Here is a 19,593-nt window from a genome sequence, read left to right as displayed (position 1 = left end):
AGGCCCACGGGGTTCTGAGCTGTCAGGGGGCCTTCTGATTAGAACAGCTATTGTTCCAGCAGACCCATACCAGAGCTCATAACATAGTGTGGCATTAGGTCTAAGCATTTGCTACATACCAACCCTAATTTAAGCCATCATTTGTGTTCTATATGATATTGAGCTATTTTCCAGTAGCCCTTTTTCTTTACCCTACATACATAGCAGATGTTAAAGAAAGGTAGGAAGTGCTGCTCCCCAATAATGTTGAAATTAATACATAGAGTCCCTGTGTAGCGTGATATACACTGTAACAGCCTGGTGTTATTTCGCTTTCCCCACATATTGAAATAAATGTGCTGAAAATATGAGAATACAAAAAAATGTGCTGATACATTTCAATGGCATCTCATTTCAAATACATTGTAGCACATAGATTGCACCAATACCTGTGCAGTGTTACACTTTTAATGATTACATAGATTCCACAAATACATTTTTGACACAATATTTGAGCCATCAGTGAAAAATGTCATCTTCGCACTGGTCAGCTAATTTAAATATGGTCTCTGCACTTATCATGTGTTGCAGATGTTAGTGGAAAATTGCAAAAGCACAACCTTTGTAGTTCAGAAATGTTTGTCGAAAATTGTACCTTCAGACGTGAAATCTATGCAGAGTGCCCTTTTCTAAAAAGTTTTTAAATTGAAGCAAATGCCATTAAGGTACCTTGCCTGCAGTAATAAATGCTTCTTATTTTGTTGTGCAGTGCTCATGCCCTCACTGCAGATGTTAGTGTATCAGAGACGGCAAAGGCTGCTGAATTTTTTCTCGCTGATGGAATCATACTGACTGGAGCTGCCACAGGAATTCAAGCAAACCCTGAAGAAGTTAAAGGTGAGCGCGTTGAGAACGGGAAGGCTGCAGACTAGTGGAGAGTCTTAAGAATATATATCTAGCATAGATTTAAAATATATATATATATATATATATATATATATATATATATATATATATATATATATATATATATATATAGTATCAACAATACAGTTGTGAGGTTGGAATATTTGTATCACACGACCTGAATTTAACATTGCTGAACCTGTTCTAGAGGAAAACAAGCACCCTCCTAGAATCCAAATAGCTGGAAGAAGCCGGGAGTTAAGTTGTCATTCTGTAAGGGCAATTTCCATACCCTATTGTCAACAAAAGAATTTGCAGATGATTGGTCCAGTGGATTTCATATACTGATTCCGCTCCACTGTGAGGTCTCTTCACAACTTAAACAGATTTTGACTTTGCACCTCCAATGCACCCCTGGGTGGTGACTTAAAGCTTGTTTCAGGAAGAAGTGATAAGGAATGGTGTTAATCTGTAAACTCTTCGCACATAACCACCCAACCCTGCACTACGCACTGCCTTCGCAGATGTATTTCAAAGTAGTTCACCTGCCCGACAACTATTGAGAAAATTCTGGAATCATGCAGGTTTTGCAAAATTAAAATCATAAAGAGAGCCAGACTACAAAGGGCCATTTAATTTGATTGGATTTACATATTACTGTAGAGTAGTTCAAAATAGGGGCCATATATAGTTGTGTAATTTTTTAGGCACCCATTAGTCTTGAGCATAACTTCATCAGCCATGAGTTTGGGCTGTTTGACTACTTCAGCTTTGTGAATTCTAACTGAGACACATTTCTCTCTGTTTGAAAAGTGACATCCCAATAAACACCCAACTGTTCCCTTTCTCCTCGTGTCAAGTCTGTGTTTCTTTGTTTATAATGAGGAGGCGTGTTTGGCTTGGGTCAATTCTGTCATCTGTGTTGTTTCCAATTGATACCATCCCTGTGCTCAAATCATAAAACGTTACCTTTTTCAGTCTGCAAATGTTCCTGCTTTTAGAAATACACACTCTCCTATGAGGTTCCTTTATCTTTCACTAAACTGCTAGTGCATGTAGGGTTCAATAAGCAGAATCACAGAAAGGCGGGAAAGAGGTGATGAATAATACACTACAGCAATCACATGAAGTTCACAATGTTAACATGCGGTTGAGAGGGGAAGGGGTTGTTATTGGCAAGTACTGAAGAAAAAAATATTTGTTTTACAAAGACAATCCAAAAACGAGTAACCTTTCTAGGCTTTTGATAAATATAGCCTGCAGTACAGCCATTCCGTTTTTCGTATAGCTGACCTCAAGAAAGGCGAATACCTCACCCCTGATTCTCTTGTACAAAACATTTTCAGAGCAACTTATTGTAGATTTTGAAAGCCCACAGGTGGTAGATATCCTCTGGGTCTTGCATTCCTAGACGTTCCTTGACTCCTTTGCTTCTAGGGGGTTACAGTCCATTCTGTCCATTCTGAGACACTTGATGCCAACTTCTGGTCACCATCGTCGTGTTCTAAGGTAGCTATAACTCACGTCCCCGCCATGCACAGTTTCTGCATAAACACCTTTACTGCCAATATTACATTGATATTACTATTAATGTTATCAAAGATGTCATGAGTGCTGTAATTTGTGGGGTAATTAGCAGTGCATGGTTTTGTACGTTTAAAATGTGAACCTAACTATACCGTCCCTGTAACCTTTGTTTTTTTCAGTAAATTTCTATGTTTTTTTTAAACATATTGTAATTTTACTATACGTTAATCCAACCACCGCCGCGTACAGCCTTTGGCCGTGCGCAGCTGGGGGTTGGCCGCATGGCCAGTCCCTGTGGCTAACCCCTATAACTATCCAACCCTGCATGTCCCCCCCATCTCCTGGGGCCTCGCCTAAATATAAATTTTTTGGGTTGGAAGAGGGGCTGTGTGGCCCCCACCTCAGGCCGATCTCGGCCTCAGGGATCCCATCCCCCAGTGCATGGCCTAAACATTATCTTTTTTGTTCCGGAGGGGGGGCCATGCAGCCCCCCTCTCCAGGCCTATCTCCTTCCATGGGGTGGGGGTGGGGGGAAGGGGTGCCCGTTCCCTAGGCCGATCTGGTGCCCGGGGACCCCATCCCCCAGGACGCAGCCTAATTATTTATGTTTTTTTTGGTGGAGGGGGCACCCCTCCCCAGGGCCGATCTCGACCTTAGGACCCCATCCCCAGGGCCTGACCATGTGACCTGGGTGCCCCCTAGGGCACCTAGCCTCAATGTTGGGGACCATGGGGGGGGGGGGGCCTACAGTCCAAGCTGACTTCCTACCTCCTGTGGGAGCAAGCATTGCTGTCACAGAGAGGGAGTGGCCTAAGCAGCTCCCTCTCTGTGAGAGCAGTTTCCTCTGTGTACCTGCATCTCCACAGGCAGGCACACAGAGCAAACCTCTGCATTAATTTTGAGCAAAGCCCCGGGGAGGTGGTGGTCCTCGCATATATAAATCAGTGCCAACGGAACCTGGCCCAGCCAGGGGGTCTATATAAAACAAACACAGAAGCTACGCTTGTGTTTTTTAAAAAATTTCACCAGATCCACCATGAATCGTGGCAAAAATTATTTTAAAAAAATGCTTTTTAGCTCACCGGCGGTCCCTCTGGGACCCCAGCACCAGAGCTAAGGGGACACAGTGACTCTGCCCTATCCCCTTGTCCTTTTTTAAAAAAAATCTTTTTTTGTGGGACTCATCTGAAACAAAGTCCCAAGATGGCTGACAATACTTCCTGGTTTGAAGTGTTGGCAGCCAATCAGAGCTGGGCATTTCCCTGCACAAGCTCGTCATTATTTGCGAATACATCGCGATTTGATCCTCCCCTTTTTCTGGGCCCTACTTGATGGATCACGCCGACGCTTTCCAAGTGCTGCAAGAATCACCAGCACACTTTTTGGGGGAAGATCCGTCAAACAGTGCCATAGATATAGCCAAGTCAAAAAATGATTTTTCTATTGAAACATGGTTCTAACATATATATATATATATATCTATCCCTCTTAGGACAAAACAAGATCCAGAGTGAACCTCTAGATTCTAAACTGCCCCGTTGGGGATGGCATACTGGGACAAAATAGGAAAAGTGAGACTTGCCGTACTGGATCTCCTTACAGATGGTACAACACTGCTTAACAGGGTGCATCGCTCATGAGACCATCTGTGTTTACAAAGGTGACGTTTACGCAACCAAAACCTCTTGTTTCTTGAAGATGCAATACACTGGGAACAACAAGGAGAGACAATTACTATAATTACACTAGCAAGTCTCTACATTAGCAGTGCATTAACTTCAATAACAAACACTTACAGATTTCGTCGAAATCACGGCACGAGCGTAACATAAACAAGTTCTTGAATAAACATGTCTGAGTCTCTTGAGGAACAACTTGAAATACTGATTGGAGCCACTGACACTCCCAGGGGAAACTCAGAACATATATTGGAGTTAGTATTGCTCCCAAAGTTACATTCCAAACATAGGTTGGAGTTAGGGACACTTCCAAGGTTATACTCGGAAAATGTGTTGGAGTTACTGGCACTCCCAGGGTTACTATCTGAACATAGGTTTGAGCTACTGGCACTCCCAAGGCTTACACTTGAAACATAGGTTGGGGATAAGGACACTCCCAAGTTATGCTAGAAACACAGATTGGAGTTTTCAAGCTTCATACAAATATAAATCACTCCTAAAGAACATTCTTCTTGACACTTCTATTAATCAGAGAAACAGAATTAAGGCCCTCATCATGACTTTGGCGGACTCAAAGCGAGACCGCCAAAGCCACGGCACCAGGAGACCGTCAGTGCTGGCGGTCTACCGACCGCCGTATTATGGATACTACTGGATTTCTGCCACACTTTGGGTGGAGATCCGGCAGTAGCCGTGCTGGTGGTCAGAGGCGCCTGGGTGGTGCTACCACCTGCACCACCCCACCAGTAGGACACCGCAAGCCATATTTTGACCATACAGACGGCATGGTGGTATCCTGCTGGTAGGGCGCTGCTTGCAGTAGCAGCTCCCCTTCCCGTTCCCTGCCGGACGACCTCCTCGCCAGACAAGGTATTTCGGGCGTCTGACAGGGGAAGGGGGTGGAAGGGTGAGGTGTGTTGGTTGTGAGGGTGTGATTTCTGCATGTATGTATGAATGTGTGTGTGCGTGTGTGTGAATGCGTCTGTGAGTGTTACAATGTATGCGTTTTTGTATGAATGTGAGTTAATGCTTGTATGAATGTTACAGTGAGTGCGTGTCTGCATGTCAGTGTGTATGTGTGAGCATGTTAGTGTGGATGCGTGTGAGTGAATGCGTGTATGGATGGTTGAGAGTGAATGCATGTATGGAAGTGGAGGTGAATGGGTGTGTGTCTGCATGATTGCGGGTAGGGGGGTGGGGGCGCTGTCACTCTAGGGGTTGCGGGGTGATGGGTAGAGAGGATCAGGTGATTGCTGGTGGAGTGGGAGAGCCGTCTACCGGTGACAGGGAAGGAAATCCCTGTCACTGGTAGCCCTACCACCATGGTTTTCATGACAGTGCTACCGCAGCGGAAACCATGACGGTAGGCCGGCTCATTATACCACCAGCAGTCTTGTGTGGATCACCGGGTCGGAGATGCACATCTTTGGCCCGGCGGTTCATACTGCCAGAGCGGTATGAGTGGAGATGTGGCGGGTTGGCATTGGTTAACCCGCCACACTCATAATGTGGCGGTATACACCGTCAGCCTGTTGGCGGTGATACTGCCATATTAACCCAGGCGGTCAAAAAACCTCCAGGTTCAAAATGAGGGCGTAAGTCTCTAGTCCTTGTGTAATAGCAGTTCAAGCGCCAAGGTTATGGGGATGGTCAGGAGTACGTACAAGCAAGGAGCTATAGAGGAACATCACAGAGAGTGGACTGGAGCAGTGGCGGCTGGTGAGATTTTAAAAGGTGTAACAGTGGTCATGATTTGTCGGTGATAAGCGAGCAAACCCAAATCTTCCTACGGGGCAACAATCGGGAGGATTCTCCCCCAATAACTCTTTGAAAACAAGAGGGAATTTTTATCTATTTCTCCATTTACTAAAGAAATTGTTTCAAAAACTATGAAAGCTAGTTATATTGGGGTACAACCCCTACATGCTTTAAGAATTTTTTTCAGCTGCCAAGTGAATCACATCTAAACAAATATAACATGCACCAAAGTTCTGTCTGCCACCCTTGTCATTTAAAGTATATGTCTAGCTGCAAGAGAGATCTTGTGGTGCAGCATAGTTTTTAATTCTATAACTAAGCTAAAAGGACATGGTTATACTCAAACACTCCATTAATGGAGATTTGATACTGAAAGGTTGTGCAACAGATATCAAACTAAATGGAATTAACATATTCACTAGAGACAGAGCCCGGCCACCATATCATTTAGCCAGGGTCTCATTATCAATTTGCAAACCTGCACTGAATGCTAATCCAGAAAAATATATTGTTGTATTTACTTGTAAATGATTGGTCAGTATTTTATAGCATTTTATTCCAAACTTTCTTAACCACTTCTAACATTCTCATTGGGCAATTTTTGAACCTGGATAAGTACCATGATACAACACAGCCTGACACCATGAAATATGGGTATCCTTTTTGATAACAAAAAATTGATTCTTTAACTAATACCAGTTTGTAAATGTCCCAGATTGAGTTTAAGTCTCAAACCACAATTAAAGAGAGTTGCCACCACTGACCTTCGGAAATCCAAAGAAAAATACTGATTGCAAGAAGAGAGCTATTGACTACAATGCAAATAAATGAAGTTAATAAATTCCTTTAGTTACTGTGCATGTGTGCACTGTATGCAACAAATTGTATTTCTGCAGCATGAACTGATATATGTTATGCTTCACAGACTTTGTGCACTATCAGTTATGTACAGTGCTTTATCTGTAAAAGGTGCGCACTCCCAGATCCACCTCAGGCCTCCTTAATTCACTGCCATGCACTCCCTGCCCCTCATCTCAGTCTTACAGGTGTCACGTTTTTCCTTGGTGACAGATTCTTTTGTATTTCTTTTACTTTTTGTTTGTTTTTCCCTCTGTTGTCCTCAGGAAACGTCCTGTTGTCCATGTTGTCCTCCACAAATGATGTGGAGAAATAATTGCCATTCCCCAAAAATAAGTGCTGGTGCCCCCACCGGCAACCACTGGCTCAAATTAAACACTTGGTTATGTATGCTTAATTTTGATTACTCGTGGTCTTATTAATGAGGTATTCTAAATAAGTAAATCAAATCATAGTTCTAATATAATAATGATAAGGATCTGTATGTACTGAATCCTGGGGAGATCGGCCGCTGGCATAAAGACCATGACAATACGTGCTTGTGTATGGTGTACTGAAAAAGTAGGGGTGTACTGCTTGGAACGAGGGTTCCAGGGCCTCCAGACCTTGCACAACCCCAGGTTTGACACCCGTTGACCCAGGAGTACTGAGTGCCTATGTTTCTCCCCTGAGGCTACTCCCGTAGGGTCTACTGCTGGATCTAGTACTGCGTTCATGTTGCCTCCCATAATTGTGCATCCAGGAGGCATCTGAAGCACCACCTCTATCAACTCTTCTAGGAAGCAATTAAGTGCCACAGGAGGTGCACAGAGACACAACAACTTCAAGGGGTATCCCCCCAATCATCCCTGTCAACGCTACATATCTACCCTGTGTGTCCTGCCATGTCAGATGCACGACCATGGGCAATTACCTGTGGATCAATATTGCCACCCCCCGGGAGCCACACACGAACCCGGCATGATATACTCAATCGTACCCATAAGGAGCCAAGAAGGGACAGGATGTGCCCAATAAGTGTGTCTCCTGCAGAAATAGAATAGGTGGATGAAGCCCTTGCATGTGGCGGAGTACCGCTTCCGTTTAAATTTATCTAGCAACCCATTTACATTTCAGGAGACCACTTCAACCGTCGCCATGTGGAGAGTCTGTAGGTCCAATGCTCTGCCCCATAATATACCTCGTTTCACTTCGTACTAACCAGAGGTCCCTCTGATATCTCTGGGGATTTCTGTTTGTGTGACAATGGAAACAGATAAACCTCAACAGCATCTCAACATCTCCTGCTGTGGCCCAAATCCTTCCAAACTCTGCAAGCAGGTCGAAGTGCCTCCCCCAGACCACTGCCTGTTTGATCGTGTGCAGGATCTCTTCATTTTTGCCAGTTTCGGATCCTGATTTCCATTGAAACGTGATGTGAGTCTCTCGAGTGAGGAGGGGGCACAGCTATCCCGTTGTTAACGACGCTCCTCTGTCACCCACTCCCAGGGCGCCTCACGAGTTTCAAAGAAATGCGTTTTGCCAGCGTGTAGTACGTTGAGGCGGGCCGGAAAGAGAAGCATATAAGTAATCTGGGGCACGCTTAACTTATGTTTTACTGGTTCATCGGAGCGGTTGCGTGCCTGCACATTCCAGGCAGGGAATATCAGAGTCCTTGCATTGTGATGACAGAGGTAAGCCTGGTGCCGCGCCTCTTACAGGTTACAGTCTGGGCTTTGGAAATTGAAGAAACAAGCTATTAAGGCTCTGGGTGTTGCTCCATGTGGGGGCCTAGCTGATAAAGCCCTATGAGCCCACTCCACCCAAACTACAGCGTTAGTTTGTCTAAGGGCACCCATGACTTCAGCCAAGTCTCTAAGAAGTCCACCACCCGCATTCCCTCAGCTCCTTCAGGGAAGCCCACCAATCTCGCCTTGATCTATTTTCCACGTCTTTGATGCATTGTTGAAGTTCATGCATTCTAGTAAGGAGACGATTAACTTTACTTTTCAAGTCTGTAACTTCATCTTCCATTATGGACATACGGTTTTCTGTGTCCGTCACCCGGGCGATCTCGCCTCTCAAGTTCTGGTGAAGCTAAGTCACAGCTACCAGTATTTCTCGAATTTTATTCTCCACAGCCACCTGAGAAGCCTGTATTGCATGCAGGATTTTGTCGGTATCTCCTGTGCCAGGGGGCGATGGACCTCCCATGGTTTCCCCAGGAACACCCCCCGAAGTGGTGTATTTGTCAATACACGATTGGGAGGCGGGCAGCTGCAGCTGTTTGTTTTTCCCCATTGTAGACCTACTGCTTATTCTGTCCACAGTGCTCTGGCAAGTTCTCCTCTGCCACCACAACCCAGGGCGTCTTTCCACAAGTCTCACCCAAATGTCGCTGACTCACTGCCTCTGGGCTAAGCAAGTGGGACCTGTCCCCACTGGTCACTCCAGGACAATGTTGCAAGGGACTGTAGCATACCAAGCTCCTTCACACCCTTCAGCCTCCCCTCCAAGCTCCAAACTGGGTACTAGCGTTCCAGCTCCAGTTGAGCCGGCTTGCTCTCAGCTGCCCTGCCGATTAATTGACTTCACACACTCTATTCGCGGTTACTTCAGTACGGTTGTCACTCCTTCAGGCCACACACTCCCAGCGCATCGCGCCAGGAACCCTTCGAGCCCATCTTCCCTGTTGCTCTCCCTTCACAGGACATCATCGAGCTAGCTTCACTCTCCCGCAGGTGCCACTTCCTGCTGTTCTCCAGCAGCCTCATCCACTAGCAGTCTGTCAAGGTACCACAGGTCCCCGACCAGCCCCAAGTGTGACCGGTGTTGCAGGTGACCCTACATCTGCCGGGGCTTCCCTCACTGCGCTTCTATCTCCACACTCCCTTGGGAGAGACCGCGCCACACCTCGTCCTCCCACTGACTCCTCTGGCCATCCTGGATCCCCTTCAGTCTTCGGAGGATGGACACCTCTCACATAGGGCCTCTGAGGGCCACAGGATCACCGCTTCTCTGGGCGCCTCCGTGCTTCTCTCCTCATTGGCCGGATCCCACATTCGGCCCAGCCAGGCCCCTCTTTCCCCAGTGTCATCAGCTGGGCTCAGTCACTCACCTCTAAGCCCCACCACATACCTGCTTCACTGCATCTCTTCTGAGTCTCCCACCACCACTGCTGTCGTGTAGGCCGCTACGCCAGGCTGGCCCACTTCGCACTGCGGGCGGCCTCTCACACTGGTGTCTCCCTCGCAGAGCTTCAACCACATCTGTGCTCGCTCATGCAAGGCCACATCCCGCCTCGTCCCCGGTGTATTCCTCTGGTCGCTTGGCTGCCCTGAATCACCTCTGACCCTGGGAGAGCAGGCACCTCTCACGCATGGCCTGTGGAGTGTTGTAGGATTACTGCTCCTCTGGTCGTGGCCACTATCCTCTCCTCACCGGCAGGCTCACCCCTGCGTGTCTTTGTCTCTCCCAGGGCCAGCAGCACAGCCACACCGTCTCTCTCTTCATGCCACCTCCCATCTGTTTGCACTGCAGCACATCCACAGATCTCCAGGGTTCAATATCTCCTCTCCTGTTTCCCTTGGCGCTCCAGGCACGGCACAGCAGCTATTCAGGGCTTTTAGGGTGCTGAACAGGGCATTAGATGTTGACGGATGACTGAGCGATCTGGAGCACTCTTAGAATGTGACTGCCATCTTGACGCCCCAAGCCACGCCCCCATATTTTCGGAGTTTATAGCAACATTTTTAGGTAAAATACATGGGTGTATGCCAATTACACAACAAAAGGGGGCGAAACCCCAGTGGCTAAATGGGGTTTGTTATTATAGGCAAACTCTGGTAACGGTAACAAGGACTCCCAACAATCAGGAGTATAGGTCACAACACATTGCACTGCATGCTCTAAAAGCTGATTTACCCACTCCATCTCTCCATCAGCATATGGGGACAGGCAGATGAGAGTCGAGGTTTAATGTCTAATGATGTGCAAAGACTGCACCAAAATTGTGAAATGAATCGCAGGCCCCTCAGACATAATGACCAAAGGGAGCCCGTGCAACCACATGATGTTTAGAACAAGCAGCCTGGCAAGAGTTTTGGCAGTCAGTGTTTATTTAAGGGCAATAAAATGTGCCATCTTGGAGGAAAGATCAATTACTACCAAAACGATTGTATAGCCTTTAGAGTTGGAAAGGTCAATAATAAGATGGCATGCCAGGAATAAGGGGGTATGGGCATAGCTCTTGAATAACCTGGAAGGGTGAGGTGGAATGCCTTGTCCTGAAAATGTGTTGGGAAAGTCTGAACGCAGTCAAGCACATCCTTAGACAATGTGGACCACTCAAACCATAATTGATAATCTGTTAAGATTTTTGGGATTCTTAGAAGCTCTGCTAATGGAATGTCATGACGCCTGATCAAGTCTTCTTGTCTTAATTCTTTCGTAGGGGTAGATACAGTGGTGCTACAATAAGGGAACCGATTGTGTACATGATCATCTTTTTCAGTTACCCAAGAGTTGATTTCTTCCCTACCCACTCTCTGCCTAACTCTACCCAAAACAGATTTCTGGTCACAGAGACTTTCAATGTGTTCTGAGTGGACTGGGTTCTGGGGAGTTGGTTCCTGAGTGTCCTGACTAATGTGACCCTGTTCTGTCTGCAATAACATTTTTAAAAACAGCTAATCTGGAGGCATGTAGCCTGTCCTGCTGTTGTGTTGTGTAGGAACCCTTCCCACAGCTATCTGTGAGGCACTCGCCTCCACAAAATAAGGCTGCATGGGGCCTGCATATCTAAATACTGGGGCCTCTTTTTTTCATCCATGATCACACCTTGGGGCAACAAAATGGGTTCCGGGAGTTTGGCAGATTGAACACGAAATGTGCCTTTACCCAATTTGGCAAAAAGAGAATGTTTTGTCTCAGGCTTTTAAGGAGCATAAGCTTGACTATAGGGAAGTGTTGCACCCGGTATGAAGTCTTTGCACCAACCAAGTTCCTTATGAGGAGGTAGTTGTTTAACTTGTTGTTTGTTAAAGGTGTCTTGAAGTTTTGGGTTACCCCCTGGAGACTGGGTCAAAGGGTTGAATGTAAGAGCTGCACATGCCAAGAGAGACCGATATCTCAGAGTGTTATCATAACAATGAGTTTGACAGCAATAGGATTCAAAAGTGACAAGATAGAGAGACCAGTCAATGGTAGGATTGTACAGCTGAAGTCAAGGAATTCCTAAAATAGCACTAAAAGTGGGTGTGTCAATGTGATCAAAAGTTAAGGTCTCAGTGTTCACTTTCTTGTATACTAATCACATTAAAGTAGGTTGGTATACAATCAACCCGGAAGAGAGCTCGGAGTCATCTAGAATTGTACCCTGCTCTGTTTCACTCTTAGTAACTTGTGGGACTTGTAACAAACTGGCCAAGGCTAAATCTAGGAAATGTCCTGTGGCCTCAGAATCAACGAGCATAGATAACCCCGTTTCTGTGGGGGTAAAATGATAAGGGTGACTGGTATCATTAAAGGTTGTGGTACCTTATGTGAGGTAGTAGCCAGGTAAGGGGAATTCTGCTCAAGAATTGTGTCTGAATGACTGACTGACTGACCTCTGTGTCAGCTGGGCACTCAAGTCGTTTTGGCATGTGTCCAAAGTCAAGGCCCTAACCTTCCAAATTGCATTCGGTTTGGAAGTACACTCTTGTGTAGGAAGCTGCCTCACCGAATATAGACACAGTTTTATTTTCTCTCTATATTGCATTATCCTATGGTCAAACCTGACAACAGAGTCAATGAACTCGGAGAAGTCTGAGAGTAGGTTTGCAAGGTGCGGCAGGGACAATTTTAAATCACCTCTAAACCCACTATAAAAGAGGGAAGTTCTTGTTTCCACTGGCCACTTGAGTTCAATAACTAGTTTACCGAATGTAGTAATGTACACAAGGCGGACCTCACTTACCTGGTGTGCATTTAACAACTCTGTATCAATGATCTGAACAAAGGTATGCGTGTTCAAGAGGTGAAGCGTCACCTCATTTAAGCTTTCCAAGATCATGTAAAGCTGGGTCATTATTTCAAGGGGTAGAATAGCCCAATTTAATGTAACACTCCTGAGTTAGAACATGATTAAAGTCATTCTAGCAACATCAGAGGGACATACGCTGGAGTTACAAAGAAACCTTAACGTGCATCGATTCCAGAATGTATCAACTTTGTGACAGTCCCCCAAAAATAGTTTTGGCGGGTCCAAAGCTATTTGGACTGGGGTGGTAACTGTGACATGAGCAGTTTTAATGTTTCCGTTAGTAAAAGCGTTTGTCTGATTTCCCAAATCACCAGAGTGAACTACAGGCTCTAAATCCAGTAAACCCTGACTTGATCTAAAACATTTGAGATGTCCTTGGACGAGATCTGGGCCAGGTCTTGAACGTACATCTGATCATCCATGTAGTCAGAGCGGTGGAATGCATGCAAGGCCTGGCCTTCCGTCCCGTCACATACTCTTCTGGTCCCAACCGCAGGGCAGACACTGGAGCTGATGCTAGACCTCCTCTCCCTCGCAGGACGATGCAAGATTCAGGGACGGAATTCCTTGATACCGCACAGTCTTGGATGGGGAAGGTGAGCTGGGACAAAAAGAGGAAAGAGAGACTTGCAGTACTAGATCTGCGCAGCAATGGTAGAACACTGCTTAACAGGATGCGTCACTCCTGAGACTTCTGTGTTTGAGAAGGTGGACATTTATGGGAACAGTGCCTCTAGTTTCACGAAGATGCAATACAATGAAACAACAGGAAGAGGCAATTACCATCAGTACCCTAACAAGCCTCTACACGCGTTAGTAATGCATTAACTTGAATAACAAACATTTACAAATTGCTCCAAAATCACGGCATGAGAGGAGGATAATCAAGTTCTTGGATAACAATCTCTGACACTCTTGAAGAAGAACTTGAAACACTGATTGAAGCTTCTGACACTCCCAGGGGAAACTCAGAACATAGATTGGAGTTACTGGCACTCCCAAGGTTATACTCGGAACATGGGTTGAAGTTACCTGCACTACCAAGGTTACACCTGGAACAAAGGTTGAAGTTAGGGACATTACCAAGGTTATACTCGGAACATGGGTTGAAGTTACCTGCACTGCCAAGGTTACATTTGGAACATAGGTTGACGTTAGGGACATTACCAAGGTTATACTCAGAACATAGGTTGGAGTTACTGGCGCTCCCAAGGTTACACACAGAACACAGGTTGGAATTAGGGATTCTCACAAGGTATTCTAGAAACAGATTGGAGTCTACAAGGTTCATACAAATATAAATAGCTCTTAAAGATCATTCTTCTTGACACTTCTGTTGATCAGAAAAAACACAGAATCATCAGGATGTAATGGAATTTCTATTTCGGCAGATGGAATATCTGCCACAATTGTGATGGAGTAACCCCTCCGCCAAACTCTAAATCAGGGCCTAAGTATCTAGTCCTTGTGTGATAGCAGTTCAAGTGCAAAGGTTGTAGGGAGGGTCCAGAGTACGAACAAGCAATGAGCGCCGGAGGAAAATCACAGAGAAGGGACTGGAGACAAGTCTATAGCCTTGAAGATGCTGAAGATGCTGAACTCAGCAGTCTCCTTACTACTATAAGAGGATTAGTTTGCACTAACCTGATGGGGAAGCCTTGTCTAGTACTTTAACAGAAAGCCAAAGATGACAGGAGGCTCAGTGCAAGAAGCTCAAGAGGAGGCAGGATCACTGATCATGAAGGAATACACCAGAAGCGTTGCAGAAGCCAGGATCATCAGGAAGTCTTGGAAGACTAAAGTGCTGGAGGGTCCGGGGGACTCAGCAGGTGAGTTCAGGGATGATACTTGCATAGGACTAGGAGTGGAACGAGGCCTAGCGTCAATGCAGGTTCGGGGGGTATGTATTCTGGAAGAAAAGAGTGTTCCAGAAGGCACGTGTCCCACATGGAAGTGTGGAATATTCCAATGAACCTGAGGAAGGTGTCATGTTACAGTTAATGAATATGAGGCCTTGCAGGTGCAAACTGTAATTGGCAATAAGTATAATGGAATCCCAAGTGCATGATGGTACAGTTTAGTGGGTCACAGTAGATAGCGTAACCTGTCCTAAAAGACATGTGATAATATGAGGGTGAAAAACAGACTAAACTTGCTTCGCAACAGAACAGGAGGGCCAGTGGTTCAGGCTTCCTGGGAGGTGGACCTTGGAGTACTCGAGACAGGGAGACGCCAGAAGGTAAGGGTGACAGGAGCTTGGCATGTAAAACCCACTGCACATAGGGCACAAGATGGAGCCAGGACACCACCTAGGCTCCTTCCTAGAAATTTATGGGGGGATGTATTAAGTGGGGGCTGAGAAAAAGGGGGTCTCAAAATGTAAAATCTCCATGCATTTTCCATTGACTTCTTTAAGACAGGTTTTAGCAAAAACTGTTGAACTGAATTACACCAAATTGTCAAGAAGCTAAATTATCGTCCGCAGAGTGTGATTTTTTGCTAATTAGAGTAAATCCTTTCAGTAGTTTTACAGAAATTAAGGGTAAAAAATAATTGTATATTTTGGCAGTTGGGCCCGTGAAAGTCTTGCAAGCCTAACTCGAGAACGCAAATTAAAAAATGGAGCCAGTTATTGGTAGAGAGGCCTGTTTTTGCTGTGAACATTCATGCTCTTGTGGGAGGAAGAGGCTCCTGCGAGTCATGCAAGAGTAAGTGCTGTGAATGGCTGGCTGTTGGAATGTTAAAAATTAAATAGCCGCCATTACTGTTTAGTGTGAAAAATTGGAGGTGTTACGGAAATTTAATAAATACTATATAAGCTGGCAGCAGAAGGCATGCTGTCTCCCCTAGATTTTGAGTGGAGGTGTCTATAGGATAATAGCTGTGAAGATTATAAGTGTATACAGTTTGTAGATGAGTTCACAGTGCATTCTGCTAGTAGAAATGGAGATCGTGGTGCTTGTTTTTGACAGAAAGTGTGTAAGAGATAAGTACATTGATGAGTAGACGGTTAATTCTTACTTTATAAAAATGTTACGATCTCACAAGACTCTCACAGGTTCAAGAAAAGTAAAAAGGTAGGTAGGTAGTCTTTGAATGTACTATAGTATGTACACCTGCTACAGTGGGAAGGAGTATAACTGGCAATGGTGTTTATCAGAGTCTACTATTTATGCCCATCTGCTTGGTAAAAGCTGTGAGTAGAGTACAGTCTCTTCACACACCCTACTATGCATACCCATTATTAAAGAGAGGGGTGTTTAGCAAGGAGCACAGTCCCTGGACTGAGCATACTATGCATACCCATCATCTGAGAGAGAGACCTAAGTGGGGAGGTCAGTCTCTCTCCAAACAGCCTACTGTGCACACCCATCATCTGAGAGAGAGGTCTGAAAGAGAGGTTAGTCCATGTACCAACTCTACTATGCTGCACATCTGTCATCTGAGAGACAGATGTGACAGGAGAGGCCAGTCCATGTACACACCTTAATAGGCACACCTGTCATCTCACAAGACCTAAAATAAATACAGGGAGTGCAGAATTATTAGGCAAGTTGTATTTTTGAGGATTAATTTTATTATTGAACAACAACCATGTTCTCAATGTACCCAAAAAACTCATTAATATCAAAGCTGAATATTTTTGGAAGTAGTTTTTAGTTTGTTTTTAGTTTTAGCTATGTTAGGGGGATATCTGTGTGTGCAGGTGACTATTACTGTGCATAATTATTAGGCAACGTAACAACAAAAAAATATATACCCATTTAAATTATTTATTATTACCAGTGAAACCAATATAACATCTCAACATTCACAAATATACATTTCTGACATTCAAAAACCAAACAAAAACAAATCAGTGACCAATATAGCCACCTTTCTTTGCAAGGACACTTAAAAGCCTGCCATCCATGGATTCTGTCAGTGTTTTGATCTGTTCACCATCAACATTGCGTGCAGCAGCAACCACAGCCTCCCAGACACTGTTCAGAGAGGTGTACTGTTTTCCCTCCTTGTAAATCTCACATTTGATGATGGACCACAGGTTCTCAATGGGGTTCAGATCAGGTGAACAAGGAGGCCATGTCATTAGATTTCCTTCTTTTATACCCTTTCTTGCCAGCCACGCTGTGGAGTACTTGGACGCGTGTGATGGAGCATTGTCCTGCATGAAAATCATGTTTTTCTTGAAGGATGCAGACTTCTTCCTGTACCACTGCTTGAAGAAGGTGTCTTCCAGGAACTGGCAGTAGGACTGGTAGTTGAGCTTGACTCCATCCTCAACCCGAAAAGGCCCCACAAGCTCATCTTTGATGATACCAGCCCAAACTAGTACTCCACCTCCACCTTGCTGGCGTCTGAGTCGGACTGGAGCTCTCTGCCCTTTACCAATCCAGCCACGGGCCCATCCATCTGGCCCATCAAGACTCAATCTCATTTCATCAGTCCATAAAACCTTAGAAAAATCAGTCTTGAGATATTTATTGGCCCAGTCTTGACGTTTCAGCTTGTGTGTCTTGTTCAGTAGTGGTCGTCTTTCAGCCTTTCTTACCTTGGCCATGTCTCTGAGTATTGCACACCTTGTGCTTTTGGGCACTCCAGTGATGTTGCAGCTCTGAAATATGGCCAAACTGGTGGCAAGTGGCATCGTGGCAGCTGCACGCTTGACTTTTCTCAGTTCATGGGCAGTTATTTTGCGCCTTGGTTTTTCCACACGCTTCTTGCGACCCTGTTGACTATTTTGAATGAAACGCTTGATTGTTCGATGATCACGCTTCAGAAGCTTTGCAATTTTAAGAGTGCTGCATCCCTCTGCAAGATATCTCACTATTTTTGACTTTTCTGAGCCTGTCAAGTCCTTCTTTTGACCCATTTTGCCAAAGGAAAGGAAGTTGCCTAATAATTATGCACACCTGATATAGGGTGTTGATGTCATTAGACCACACCCCTTCTCATTACAGAGATGCACATCACCTAATATGCTTAATTGGTAGTAGGCTTTCGAGCCTATACAGCTTGGAGTAAGACAACATGCATAAAGAGGATGATGTGGTCAAAATACTCATTTGCCTAATAATTCTGCACTCCCTGTAATGCTCCCTTTATTGCTTCTTTAAAACGGTATATAATTCCTTTTTCTACCTCAAACATGTTTAATATTCTATTTTGTTCAGAATTACTGTAAAACACTTTAACTTAATTCTAAATTTATGATCTCACAAGTGGTTCACGAGAGCTGAACAGGAAGTACAGCCCCCTCGGAGTCCATGCAGGGGATTGTGCAACCAGCTCCCACGAGTGTCTCACAAGAGCTATCACTTTAAAAAACATCCAGCTATCTTTTATTGATTACTGTATTACACATTAGCATGAAATAATAACTGTAGGCATGATAAAGAACCGTATACAATAGATGACAATAATATTTTTAACTTTACGATCTTGCAAGTGTCCCATGAGCATCTCGGGATTCTCTTGCGAGCGTAATGACTCCTCAAAAATAGATTCCTGGTGGCATGTCTTGATATCAGAGTTACAATAAATGACCAAATAAACAATTTCTATTGAATATTTATCTGTTTAATACTCACACATTTTACAAAGATTTTGCAAATTGTGAACGAAATGCTGTTGTGTTACAATAAATAAAACATATTCTCTTTCTAAAATAATGTCTGAACACAACATGTATTATGAAGTCATTCTACCGTACATACACGCACAAAATAAAAAACTAAAATTCACTGACAAAAACAATGGTTAAACTATTGTTATAGTTAGGTGTAATAAAACATATCCTTTCTTTTAAAATACATTAGAAATTCACTGAAAAAAACAAAGGTTGAAGTAACATAGGTGAAATGCTCAGTGACAACGTTAACGTTGTGATTTAAAAAACACGGAAATTCAGCAGTTATAGTCAGCAGCCCCCTCTATGAACTGCTTATGATTTCACATATGACATCACTCATGGCAAGTTCTATGACATCCTTTATGACATCACTAATGACATCTCAAATGACACCATTGATGACATCACTGATGAAATCATTCAAACTTCACTTTAACACATATGGCTCTATTAATTAGTATAACATTAGACACCTGGCAGTAAGTACAAAATTGCGTAGGACAAAATCACCCATTACTACTACCACCACACCTACAACTCACTTAGAGGCATACACTTTACAAGTAGCATAGATTACAACATTCAGCCGCAGATATTTGGGACTGCAGAGTTAAATATCTATACGATTGTTGACAGAAAGTCAAAATAGTGAACGCCAGTTCCAAAACAAATAGCCTACTTCATACACTTTTAATCAATATGAAACCTATGACACTCACTGAATCTATATTGAGAACTAAGGGGGTCATTCTGACTTTGACGGGTGGCGGAGGCCGCCCGCCAAAGTCCCGCTGGCAGAATACCGCTGCGCGGTCAAAAGACCGCCACGGTAATTCTGAGTTTCCCGCTGGGCTGGCGGGCGACCGCCAGAAGGCCGCCCGCCAGCCCAGCGGGAAACCCCCTTCCATGAGGATGCCGGCTCCGAATGGAGCCGGCGGAGTGGAAGGGGTGCGACGGGTGCAGTTGCACCCGTCGCGATTTTCAGTGTCTGCTTGGCAGACACTGAAAATCTTGGTGGGGCCCTGTTAGGGGGCCCACGACACCCGTTACCGCCAGCCAGGTTCTGGCGGTCAAAACCGCCAGAACCAGGCTGGCGGTATGGGCAGCGGGAAACCGACGGGACACCGCCGGTTTCCTGTTTCTGACCGCGGCTGTACCGCCGCGGTCAGAATGCCCATGGGAGCACCGCCAGCCTGTTGGCGGTGCTCCCGCGGTCGTTGGCCCTGGCGGTCCATGACCGCCAGGGTCAG

At 45.0% G+C, this 19,593-nt stretch overlaps 1 protein-coding gene across 5 annotated transcripts in view; it reads left to right on the top strand.

Annotated features, from left to right (window-relative positions):
- LOC138267638 (uncharacterized protein F13E9.13, mitochondrial-like) overlaps window positions 1-19,593 on the top strand; it is a 98,162-nt gene that overhangs the window by 36,838 nt on the left and 41,731 nt on the right. For all 5 annotated transcript variants that reach the window (XM_069216751.1, XM_069216750.1, XM_069216754.1 and 2 more), the window contains exon 6: window positions 749-876. In XM_069216751.1, coding sequence (XP_069072852.1) covers window positions 749-876 — 128 coding nt within the window. The remainder of the gene's footprint in view (window positions 1-748; window positions 877-19,593) is intronic.

Source organism: Pleurodeles waltl, chromosome 12, assembly GCF_031143425.1.
Source record: "Pleurodeles waltl isolate 20211129_DDA chromosome 12, aPleWal1.hap1.20221129, whole genome shotgun sequence".
NCBI classification, from domain to species: domain Eukaryota; kingdom Metazoa; phylum Chordata; class Amphibia; order Caudata; family Salamandridae; genus Pleurodeles; species Pleurodeles waltl.
Note: the sequence above shows the minus strand (reverse complement) of the source record. Positions and strands in the feature narration are given on the sequence as shown.